The sequence below is a fragment of the Saccopteryx leptura genome, chromosome 1 (assembly GCF_036850995.1).
Source record: "Saccopteryx leptura isolate mSacLep1 chromosome 1, mSacLep1_pri_phased_curated, whole genome shotgun sequence".
Taxonomy (NCBI): Eukaryota; Metazoa; Chordata; class Mammalia; order Chiroptera; family Emballonuridae; genus Saccopteryx; species Saccopteryx leptura.
In genome coordinates, this window is record NC_089503.1 from 320,096,635 (window position 1) to 320,108,796 (window position 12,162).

Below are 12,162 nucleotides of genomic sequence, written 5' to 3' on the forward strand. Positions count from 1 at the left end.
ACAGGAGCCCCTTTGCCCTGGAGGCTATGAGCTGCCCCTCCACTCCTGCTCTCACACTTGGCTGAATGCACGAAAACCCGGGGCTCACCGCGGGACCAACTCTGCGGGGCAGCTTGTCCTCCAGAGCTTTGGGGTGGGGTGGGGGGACCGACGCTGGAGTGGCTGAGACCACACCTTGCTTAGCTTCTGCTCCTGCTCTGTCTTGGTCCCCTGTCCACGCATCTTCTGAGACCTGCCCCAGTAAGTTATGTGTGCAAGAATTGCCTTCTCAGGCTCTGCCTCTAGAAATCATGACACGGAATTGTTGTGTGAAACCAATACTAATGGTGAATTTTAGGGTATTTGAATTATGTCAAAAAACCATTATATTTAAAAAATACTGACTTGTTCTTTACAGTAACTCGGGTGTTTTGTTTTTGTTGTTTCTAAAAGCCCACCTCACCAGGGTAACACATTCCTGAAAATCCATAGTCAGATTTAATCTCTTAAATTGAAATTGTAATCACTGGTAGTTTAAAGGGAAAAAAGTTTGTTCTTGCCTCCCAAAACTCATTTAAACACTAAAACACATTAAAACACCAAATTGCAGTGAAATGGTCTCTGCTGAAGTGAATGGAGAGCTAACCTGGGTGGTCCCTGTGTGACATCAAGGCTATCTCCCCCTATTAATGTAGCTGGTGACCTGCAAGTTCCTTTGTGCTGTTTGTCCAGTGAATTCCAGACCCACAAAACATGCACGTGACTCAGTATTTATGTAATTCAACCTTTACTGTGTGAGAGAAAACAGAAAAATAAATAAGCACCGTGCAAATGACATACAAGATGATGATGAAAGCACACGGTGAGCCCAGGTACTGGAGAGAAGCGGGAGGGGCAGCGGGACTCGGGCCCTTGCTGCCTGGCACCATCTCCACACTGACCCTCGGAACGTGAAGAAACGCCTCAGGCTGAAGATGTGGTTTTAAGGAAGCTCTCCTTAGTGTTTCTCATTGAAACTGGTGTGTGCAGGCTGCACTGACCCTTGATGTCTACCAACAGTTGTGTATCCCCAAGTATGACAACCTGTGCCTGTGACGGGCCCCAGCGTGCAGAGGTACTGGCTGTACCTAGAATTGCTCCTGACACACCTGTGGAATGAACAGCTGTCTGCTCAAAACCATTCTTAAAAAGGTGTTTGGGAGACTGATGAAAAGGGTGGAGCCCCAAAATTCTGCAGGGATGGGGGTGGGGGCAGTCAGGGTTAGAAATCATGCCCTTGATAGACATGCAACAAATAGGCCCTGAGGTCAGTTCTGGGAGACAGAAAACCTAAATTTCCTTTTATTTGAGAGACACACAGCATGTTCCCTGATTCTCTTCATTGTCCAACCCTGAGAGGATTACAATCCCTAATTCTGCTCCAGTGTCTGGCGTGTCAAGGCTGCTTGCTGGTGCTGGCCCAGTCAGGGGCCCACTGTGGAAGGGTCGGGCATCATGGGCCAGGAAGTTTCTCTGTTCAGAGCTGGAAGGCTGCAGGAGGGAGGGAGGGGCCTGCTCGGGCTCAGGGGGGACACGGGCTCTCGGTGCCGCCGTGCTGTTCTTGGTCTGGCAGGTCCTTCTCCTTCTGCTCCAAGTCAAAGTTCTGTGGACAAGGCTGCAGGTGAGGCCTGGCCCTGCGCCTACCTACCTACAGGTACTGCCTGCATGAGCCACTATATTGGCTTGTTTTACACTCTCTGAAGAGAAGCCTGACCTACCTCAAGCTCCTGCAAAACCTCATCCATGAAGTCCTGGGAATTCTGTTTGTAAGACACAGCTGATCGAATTGCATCATTGAAGAGCTGGGGTGGGGGGTGGGAGTAGGGAGGAAAACATGGCTGTGGGTGTCAGTGACCCGGGTGCTGCCTGCCTTGGACCCACCACTGGTCCGATCCTAAGTCCACACAACACTGCGCCCCTAAAATGAGCAAGGTCATCCTTCAACTCACCTTTTCCCCCTCACCCTGACTCCAATATGACCCATGGGCCCAACAGATCCCCTACTGTCCATACCATGCCCTGCTCATTGCAGCCCCACTCACAGCTCACAGACCACAAACCCTGTAGCCAGCTCCACCACCACCTGGCTGTCCCCCCTCATGGCTGCCTCTGTAGCTGGCCATTACCTTCACAACGTTGGTGCCGTCAGCAGCTGAGACGAAGTACAGGGGTAGGGAGTACTTCTTGGTAAAAGCGAAGCTTTTTTGGGTCATCTTTATGTCTGCTGTAGAGAGAAGGGAGGATATTGGCCTGTCCATATAGGGAGAGAGGGGCTAGCAGGGTGGGTCACTGGAGGCCCCACTCCAGAAAGTGGGATCTGTCTGGGACGGAGTGATGGCATATAACCAAGGGCTATGTGCTGGGAAGGAGGGTGGATCACTGAAGGTTCCTGTCCCAGAAACGGGTAGACGTGTGGCAGTGGGCTCCCCAGGCACTGCTGACACCAGAGGCAGGGATGGCCCACCATCAATTTTGTTGGCCACCACAAGGCATGGGATCTCTGGTCTGAACTCCCGAAGCTCTGTGTACCAGGTGGGCAGGTTCCTGTAGGTGACTTTCCTCTGCACATCAAACACCTGCACCAAGCAGAGAAGACAACTCAGATGTCTGTGTCTCCGCACATCACCCAGGTGACTCACCCACACGGGCAGTGAACCTGGACTAGGCCTCTGCTCTGAGCAGCAGCTGTTCTGACCACAGGCTGTATCTGTGCCCGCCCTTCTCAAGGGGCCCACAGAACCGCCAGTTCCAAGAGTGTTTTAAAAATCTTTATTTTTTGTCACTTAATTTACCTACTTTAACCAAGTTGTATCTTACTAATCAATAGTTTGTAAACCTTTTGCCTATTATTTTTATTTAAGTTGTTTTAAAATTCATTTGTAATAATTTTAAATGTTTCTATCTAGAATTTCCCTTTAGTTACTATTATTCACTTCAATTGTTTTTTAATTTATTGATCTGAGAGAGAAAGGGGAGGAGGAACAGGAACATTGATTTGTTGTTCCACTTATTTCTGCATTCATTGGTTGACTCTTCTAAGTGCCCTGACCCAGGATAGAACCTACAACCCTAGAGCATCAGGTCAATGCTCTAACCAACTGAGCACCTGACCAGGGCCACTATTATTTACTTTTAATCCTAAACTTTTAAATTTTCTGTTCAATTTGTATTTTAAACTTTTAAAAAGTAATTGATATATATATACATTTTAACTTTTCCATTGATTTGAGAGCTGGAGAGAGGAACGGAGGAGGGAGTCGGAGGGAAGGGGGGAAGCGGAAGGGGGCACCACTTAGTTGTGCACTCATTGGTTGCTTCCCATATGTGCCCTGACTAGGGACCGAACCCATGACCTCAGCGTGCCGGGACAGTGCTCCATCCACTGAGCCACCAAGTCAGGGCTATATTTTATTATTTTTTAGATTATAATTTCATTAACTTCTTGAAACTTTTACTCTACACTTATTTTAAAATATCAGCAGGAAGCATGAGCACCTTTGACTTCCTCTAAGGGCAGGGAGGCCAGAAGTCCTGACACCTCAAGTTGCTGCTGCAGGGACGCCTCAAGCCCCTCACAACAGCTCCTCAAAGGCTGGCTTGCTTCCAAGCTGTCTTCCAGAATAAACTCACAGGCACCACCCACCCCGCAGACAGTGGACTGAGATGAAAGCCTGTTATCTGCTGGAATGGTTGCTATTACTTCTAGATAACCCAGCCCTTTGTGAGAGGAACACGGACCAGGCCCAGGGCCTTGCGTGCATGCAGTAGGCCTGGGTCAACAGCTGTCACACGTCACACCCGAGGCAGCAGGAGGACACCTGGAAGGCTCATTTGTTTACTTCCCAGGCCCAATGTCAACAGATGACCAGGTTGTCTTGAATTCCCAATAAAGACTTTTTTTTCTTTTTTGAGGAGGGGGAATAGTGAGACATATTCCCACATGTACCTCAACCTGGATCTACCCCACATCTGTCTGGGGCTGATACTCGAATCAACCAAGCTATTTTTAACACCTGACACTGATGCACTCAGACAAACTGAGCTATGCTCAGCGCCCAGGGCCAATGCTGAAACCAATAGAGCCATAGGCTGAAGGAAGGGAAGAGGGTGAGAAGGGGGAGAGGGAGAGAAGCAGATGGCCACTTCTCATGTGTGCCCTGACCAGGAATCAAACGCAGAATGTCCATATGCCAGGCTGACGCTGTATTCACTGAGCCAACCAACCAGGGCATAAAGACTTCTTATAAAGCATTCTTGAAATGAAACTTCTGGAAACTGCTTCACACCAGGCTTCCTCCTATGATCACTATCCAACAGTTGCTTCTGCCCATGTCTGGTTTCCGGAGCTTCCTCCCTGTTCTGAAAGAGCTGAGGAGCCAGCTGGGATGAGGAGAATCTCCATCAGGCTCTCAAGGTGGAGGGTGGAAGCCAGGCTCCCTCTGGGATTGTTGGATCCTCACGGGCTTTCCACCTGCCCAGCCCCACACAGCTGGCTGGCGCTGGCGGCTGGCAGCCACAGATACAGGCCTTAGAAGACGGTCCAAAACAAGCCCGGAGAGATCTGTCGAGCCAGGAGGTCACTCCCAGAGAGAAAAGAGGCGTTTAAATCTCTGAATGCCAGTGCAGAACTGAGTCCCAAGTGGTGGGCCCCACTTTCCCAGTTCTCAGGGGTCACAGAGGCTGGAAACGCAGGACTTGAAGTTGTCTTCTGGAACGACATGGCCGTCACTCTGTCACCCTCTTTTGTTCTGTCCACTTCTAAGTATCAGTTAAAAATTTGAAAAATTTCTAGGGTTTTGTGCTTAAGGGATAGTAGGGTCTTAGAATGGAGCCGTGGGTTCATGTGCAGGTCCTACAGGACACAGGCTGACACGAATCTTGTCTCCTGTCCGGACTCTCCTCATGGCCGAGCTTCATGTCCCGTCATGGCACCACTACCCCCAGCTGTGGGTGCACCATGGATGCCTGTGTTCTAATCAGCAAGGTGAATGCTAGGAGGGAGGAGGGGCTGGTCTGGGAGGAAAAGTCCCTTGAGAACTGCAGGGTCCTCTCGGCCCCAGCACATGTACCTAGCAAGCAGCACCAGGGGACAGTCATGGGAAGTCTGTGGGGCCCTCAGTACTGTGTGTCCCTTCATCTCCTCCTCCCTCAGGCCTGACTTGCCCGTGCCTTCTCTACCCGCCTCCCAGCTGGTCCCGTACCAGGATGCAGGCGTGGGCCTTGTGGTAGTAGGAGGCGTGCATACTCTGGAACCGCTCCTGGCCTGCTGTGTCCCAAAAGTCTGCAATGTGAACACAGCTCTGACTGCCTGATGGGGCGAAGGGCAGAGGCCCAGAGCCCCCCCCACGCAGGTCTCTGTGCAGAAACAGAGAGGGTATAGAGACCACACACTCACATGTGCATGTCACCAGGACCCAGGGAGTCTGGGCATGCGCCTGTGTGCCCGCAGTAGTGAGAAGAGACACAGGGCAAGGAGGACATGAATGCAGACAGGAAGCCCCATGAGGAGAAGGCAGGTGCTCCCCTTCCCTCACCCACAGATGCAGGCCCTCCAAGGTGAAAACTAGGCTGACTTCCCCCCTACGGTGACTGCAGATGCTGAACAGTCAGGATGCGAGGCCTGGCCAAGGGGAAGGCTGTCACTTCATGGAAAGGCAGAAGAACCCTCTGGGGAATGTAATATTCAGACCACAGTTGTTACTTCTGGACTGGCTCTATCAGAACACCAGGTCAGACACGAGCTGTGCCCTGTGACCTCCCCCCCACTCCCAGACCTCCTCCCTACCACCTTGTCCCTGCCGGGGTCTCACTACCCCCACCTGGCTCTCTCCCATGGCCCTAGTCTCTCCCTTCCCTTCTCCCTGCCTGAGAGTTGGCGTAATTGGCCTTGTGCTGCTTACCCACAAGCACGGTCTTGCCGTCCACCATGGCCGTGTGCTTGAACAGGTTCAGGGCGTACGTGGACAGCTGCTGGGGCTGACTGTGGTCAGGTTAAGGAGCGAAGATGAAAAAAAGGGAGGGGAGGAGGGTACTTGGTGGGCGGTGCTCCTTTCCTTTTTGGCGTTATTTAGACTTTAAATTGAATGTATGTTGTGGCAGAGGATCTACCTTAGATATCCCTGGCGCACGCTCCATGGAAGGCAAGGGGTAGAGTCTGGCAGTGTGTCCTGACCACCTAGGTCCGAGGAGCCCTTGGAATGGAATTTTACAGGCCGGCCGTCATAAATGGCAACACATGTTTGGAAAATGCAACTTTAGCAATATAAGTTTTCCACATAAGAAAGCCAGATGGCTCTTCAGCTGTGAACTGGAGTTTACCGGTGTGTGAAACCTCAATGAAACCACTGGGGACAACCCTTCCTGCAGTTGCAAGATGCTAGCGGTTTACCTGCAAAGCCGGAGACACATAGGTGTGAGCGAGTGAGACCTGCTGAAAGGTGAGGCAAGACACTGTCCGGCTCCCCGGGAGGCTCTGGGGCTCTCCTTTCCCCAGCTCTCAGTAGGTTCTCCTGGGAAGCCCTGCACACCACTCTGGTTGCCAGGCAGATCTCACTCCAACCCCGCAGCGTGGTACAATTCATGGAAGTGGGAGGGGCTGGCAGCTCATATTTTACAAAGTTCACTAACACCAGAGAATTTTTAGGTATTAGGGAGCCCGAGCTTTGAGGTTAGAGAGGTTAAGTGATTTGCATAAGGTTCCAAGCATTTGACCAGGTGCTATTAGCCATTCTGCCGCCCTGCTAATATAATGCAAATCTAACTACAAGTAAGATCCAAAATACGTAGCAATGATTACGTGTGGTGCATGTTGTCAGTGAGAAACTGGCAGGAGTGAAACCTATGCACTCCCTCACCTGTCCCTCGTCCCTTGACTCTAGCGCAAGGGGTGGATGGGCTGGGAGGAGGTGGGGGAGGCCACAGGACAGGAGCCTTTCCAACCTTGAAGGATACAATCCATCCATGAGAAATCTCTCCATGAGTCTGTGAGGAGAACGTGCACAGTGGTCAGGAGCATCCCCCCAGGTCCGCCAGCTGACGTCACCTGTGGCTTCCCCTCCCATTCACCACACAGCCACAGATTCCTTGTAAGGGCAATGCCCAGGACCTCCCTCTTCCTGACTCCCCGAAAGTACCCAGTACCCATAGCTGCTCTGCCCGCAGGCAGGCACCACAGCAGCTGGTCACCAACATTAGTTGAAATAAAGATCTGTTGTCTGAACTCTGTTGTATGTCTACACTGGAGAACTGTGTGAACATAACAAACTCAATAGATGTACAACTGAGTTTGTGTAAGGAGCTAACCCTGATCCTGCCTATGAATTGTCTAGTTAGTGCCGTCAGCTCATTCCCATGCCTGGAACCTGGGATCACCATGACTAATCCTCATAACAAAACAGCCCACTTTGTGACAAGTATGTGCACCAGCCAAGTGAGGTTCTGAGATCCATCATCCCTACTCTGCACACTGTGGACACCATGGTCACCCCTGCTTTATACATGGGAAACAGCTGTATCCCCAACATTTTGCAGGTCTTCCAGGGCTTTGGTCAAATGACCCCTGAGCAATAAAACTCTCCCTGATGATGTCATCTATAACAAGCAGGCAAACTTTATTTCATCTTGTGCTGTATTGCTGCCCTGTGGGTAACACCAATGGAAACATAGGGCTTCTACTTATTGACTCTCTCAGATAGAGTGGAATGCTCACGAAAGCAGTTTTTGAGTTTTTAGTATATTACTCCATCCCCAGGGCCTAGGTCAAAAAACATTTAGACTATAACCATCATCCAAATGGAAAACTGCAGCCACGCCTTCACCCCCATGAGCAAAGGCTAAAGAGAAGCCTAGATTTCCATGCTTTGGAGACTTAACGAGGCTCCCACAACTTCCCCAAGGCAAGCTAGTGTCAAACAAAGCCAAGGAGGGAGCCGGCTTCCTTCCCTCCCTCACAGCGTCAGCTGAGACCACATAGGCAGAGGTGGTGGGTGTGGGTGGTGCAGCCTCTCCTTCCTTAGATGAAGCAGCGCCACAGAAAGCCAACTTAGAGGTTTAAATAACATGATAATCAGAATGTCCAAGTTTCAGCAGAAAATCATTCATCATACCAAGAACCAGGAAATCTTCCAACAGAATGCAAAATGACAATCAGCAGACGCCAACACTGATAGTCCAGATGTTTCAATCATCTAACAAGGCTGTTCAAGCAGCTTTCTAAAAATGCAGCACTGAGCAAGTGCAGATGTGCTTGGAGTGAATAAATACGCAGAAAGTCTCAACAATAGACTCTTCTTCGGCACAGAAAGAGAAGATATAAATAAGGACTCAATAATAGGAAGAATTAACATCGTTAAAATGTCCATTGTGCCCAAAGCAATCTACAGATTCAGTGCAATTCCTATCAATATACCAATGGTCTATTTCACAGAACTAGAACAAATAACTCTAAAGTTTACTTGGAACCAGAAAAAACCCCCAAGGGCCACAGCAATCTTGAGAAAAAAGAACAAAGCTGCAGGATTTGTGCTACTTGACATCACACTATACTACAAGGCCATAGTAATTAAACAGCATGGTACTGACATAAAAACAGACACAAAGATCAATCAAACAGAAAGAGAACTCAGAAATAAATGACCAGGACTTTATGGTCAATTAATCTATGACAAAGGAGGCAAGAATATGCAATGGGGTAAAGACGTTCTATTCAATAAATGTTGTTGAGAAAATTTAACAGATATGTGCAAAAACATGAAAGTGGACCCTTTCTTACACCATATGCAAAAATAAACTAAAAATGGATTAAAGACTTTAAAATCTGAAACCAGAAAACTCCTAGAAGAAAACATAGGCAGTGAACTCTTTGATTTTGATCTTAGTAATATGTTTTGAATATGTCTCTTTGGGCAAGGGCAATCAGAGATAAAGTAAGCAAATGGGATCCCATCCAACCAAACCAAAGCTGCACTGGGTGCTGTGGGCATAACTTCATGAGCATGGCCTGAAAAGGCAAAGCCTTAAAGAATCAGTCACCGCTACCTCAGTCCAAGAACACGTCAGTGAAAGTGAAGGCAGAAATGGAGCTGTGCCCTCACTAGCCCAAGACAGGTGAGGAATAGGAGAAAGCTCCTGAGGACAAGCTGCCAGCCCTGCAGAGCCTCCATTCAACTGTCCACGTGTGGCGTTCCACACCTGTGCACATGGGTAACAAAGTCAGTTAAAGGAATGAGCCAATCTTCACATGGAGTATGGTCAGTCTGCACTTCTAGTCACTCTTTTCAATCTCAATGGGTCCCTCTAGGAAAAAGCATTTTTACCACCTTTACTTAATTTGTCACTGGTTGTGTTAGTCACACCTGTCACATGTTCCTGTCTGCATTCCCACTGTCTCCACTTTCAATCTCTCAGCCCATAACCACAAACAGGAACATCCCAGTTCTCACATCACCCTAGACTGCTTCAGTACTCTTCAAGGTGACCTGCCCACACCTCTGCCAGGGCTCATAGGAAAAGCTCAATTTCCTCAGTCCTATGACTACCCCACACTCAAGGTGCTGATGTGATCCCCTCCTCTCGCTGTTCCCCCAGTGCACACCTGGGCTCCAGCCAAGACTACTCTCATGACTCCCACAGAAGACTCCCACAGAAGCCATGCTCCTGTGTCTCTCGAGAATGTTTCTGAAAGCCTAGACCCACTGTGGGCCTGGTCTTTCCTCCCTCATCTCCCAACATACTTGGACTTGCCCACAGCACTGTCTCCCAGGCAGATGATCTTCACATTGTCATCAGCATCATATTTCTCTTGGTCCAGCTCACAGGGTCTGGCTTTATCCCCAGCCATTGGTTTTTGGCTCAGCTCTCGGGAGGGGCTCTTGTCAGTCTGGACAGGGAAGAGAATGGGCAGGTGAGAGAGGCCCAAGAACACACTTACATCCTTCCCTATTCACCACTACCTGGCCACCACCTGCTGAACCACAGTTGTAATCTTGTCCCCAACAAGATCACCTTGGGGTGGTCCACTCTGCTCATTACAACCATGCTCAGTGCACACTGCCCACTCCCATCTGAAGAGACAGTTCGAGCTTTACAACCAAATTTTCTCACTTGTAAAACAGGGACACCAAACTGCCCATGTCATACGATCAACGTGAGACACTGTCTGGCAAAGACACCCTCTATAAGCCTGAGCTGTCATCAATGAATGGCAATGACAGACCACGCAGCCAAAGACGTCTCCTCGCCCTCTTGGTCCTGTCTCGTGCACCCCACCCCGCCGGCAGCACTGCATCCCCTCTCAACCCCGCTCCTGCGGCCCCTTCTCCGGGCTTTTCCACTTCCACTAGTTTCCAGTGTCTCCCAAAGGCGGAAGCCAACGTGGCGGTCCACCGCGGTGGCTCCTCTCAGGGCTGGACCTGGACACAGAACTCCCACCGAACTTGGACCCGGACACCACGCACAGTAACGGACGGCGCGCACAGCACAGACCCCGAGGTCCTGCTCACCTGCGCGTCCTGTCCACAGCAGTCCCCGCCGGCCACCCCGAGCGACCCGATATCTTCACCTGCAGCTCCGTCCCCCGTGCTCACGCCCGCGTGTCCCCGTGCAAACGCAACTGAGCACGCGCCGCCCGGTTGCCGCTCGCGGGCTTAGGGCGGGGACCTGCGAGTCTGTCGCCGGCCCCGCGTTCCAGGGCGACGCTCCACATCCGACAAATACCCGGGATCAGCGAACAAGCCGGGGGCCGTCCCCGCCGCCCAGCCCCCTGCGAGGACCCGCAGACTAGGGGCGTCCCCCCCGCCGCCCTCGTACCTCGCCCCGCAGCCCAGATTCCGTACCGACCGGGCGATGCCGCGCTCAACTCCCCACGCACCGCGTCCCCGCAGCTGCTACGCAACCGCGCCAGGACCCTGGGGCTGCCTGGCCGGCGCCTGAAGGACCCACAAGAGCGCGGCTGCCCCGCGCGGTGCCGGCGCACCTCCGAGAGGCGGGGGTCTGGGTGGGCGCCGGTCGCGTCAGAGCTGCTGCGCCGCACGCCTCGTCCGGTGGCGGGGCTCGGGCCTCAGGCGTAGGGGGCAGGACCTCAGGTGAAGGAGGGCAGGACCCAGGTGAGGAAGGGCAGGACCCAGGTGAGGAAGGGCAGGACCCAGGTGAGGAAGGGCAGGACCCCGGAGAGGAGGGGCGGGACCTCAGGTGAGGCCTCCTGCGGGATTTAGGGCACAGGTACGAAGGCCACTGCTACTGACCCCTTGCTCAAGCCGGCAACCTTTTTGGGTTATAGCTGTCGAGCTTTGGGATGTGGATGATTACCCCGCTTAAGCCAGCGACCCCGTGCTGACGTGCCTGCGCTCACAGCTAGCGAGCTCGGGGTTTTGAACCCTCGACCTCAGTGTTTCCAGTCGACCCTTTACCCACCGGTGGGGCATGTACTTTTGTCACTTTTTTCTTTTTCTTTTTTGTATTTTTCTGAAGTGATAAGCGGGGAGGCAGAGACAGACTCCCACATGCGCCCCACCGGGATCCACCCGGCATGCCCACCAGGGGGCGATGCTCTGACCATCTGGGGCATCGCTCTGTTGCAACTAGAGCCATTCTAGCGCCTGAGGCAGAGGCCACAGAACCATCCTCAGCGCCCAGGCCAACTTGGCTCCAACGGAGCCTTGGCTGCAGGAGGGGAAAAGAGAGAGACACAGAGGAAGGAGAGGGAGAGGGGTGGAGAAGCAGATGGGCCCCTCTCCTGTGTGCCCTGGCTGGGAATCCAACCCGGAATGTACTTTTGTCTTTTTGAAGACACTTTAAACTTTTTTTATGCGGAAGCTGCAGTAATTTACATTCCCATCAACAAAGTAAGAAAGTTCCAGTTTCCCCACATACTAGTCAAAACTTATTTTCAATTTTTAAATTATATTCCTTGTGGTTTTTCTCTTCATTTCAATCATCATTATTAATGTAGGGTTTTTTTTTTCAGGTGATTGTTGTCATTTGTGTGTCTTCTCTGGACAAGTGTCTATCAAGTCCTTTGCTCATTTTTAAATTGGCTGTGTGTCTTTTGGTTGTTCATTTGTAAAAATTCTTTATTAGGGCTAAACTTAGGGGTTAGGGGTAAAAGTAGGGATCAGGGTTAGAGGATCAGGGTCAGGGTTTAGAGTT

The 12,162-nt window shown here is 51.1% G+C and overlaps 1 protein-coding gene across 5 annotated transcripts; it reads right to left on the minus strand.

Moving 5' to 3' along the window:
• Window positions 1-749: 749 nt before the first annotated feature.
• Window positions 750-10,926, minus strand: RABL2B (RAB, member of RAS oncogene family like 2B). Of its 5 annotated transcripts, none has more exons than XM_066358808.1 (9): window positions 10,825-10,926; window positions 9,750-9,895; window positions 6,970-6,999; window positions 5,919-5,998; window positions 5,220-5,299; window positions 2,483-2,594; window positions 2,145-2,239; window positions 1,737-1,820; window positions 750-1,621 (listed from the first exon to the last, which is right to left on the minus strand). In XM_066358808.1, the coding sequence occupies exons 2-9, from the start codon at window positions 9,854-9,856 to the stop codon at window positions 1,541-1,543; spliced, it is 669 nt and encodes a 222-aa protein (XP_066214905.1). In that variant the 5' UTR covers window positions 9,857-9,895; window positions 10,825-10,926; the 3' UTR covers window positions 750-1,540. The 5 variants fall into 5 exon arrangements, with proteins under 5 accessions (XP_066214905.1, XP_066214902.1, XP_066214904.1 ...); XM_066358805.1 differs by having other exon boundaries at window positions 2,145-2,242; XM_066358807.1 differs by having other exon boundaries at window positions 2,145-2,242; window positions 10,851-10,896.
• Window positions 10,927-12,162: the final 1,236 nt, after the last annotated feature.

Excerpts from the sequence above, each read along its gene's own strand:
- RABL2B (XM_066358805.1), bottom strand. The coding sequence starts at position 9,856 with ATGGCTGGGGATAAAGCCAGACCCTGTGAGCTGGACCAAGAGAAATAT. Across the intron at positions 2,595-5,219 it reads AGGCCCACGCCTGCATCCTG|GTGTTTGATGTGCAGAGGAA; the intron begins GTACGGGACCAG and ends TGCTTGGTGCAG. Across the intron at positions 1,821-2,144 it reads ACGGCACCAACGTTGTGAAG|CTCTTCAATGATGCAATTCG; the intron begins GTAATGGCCAGC and ends CCCCCACCCCAG.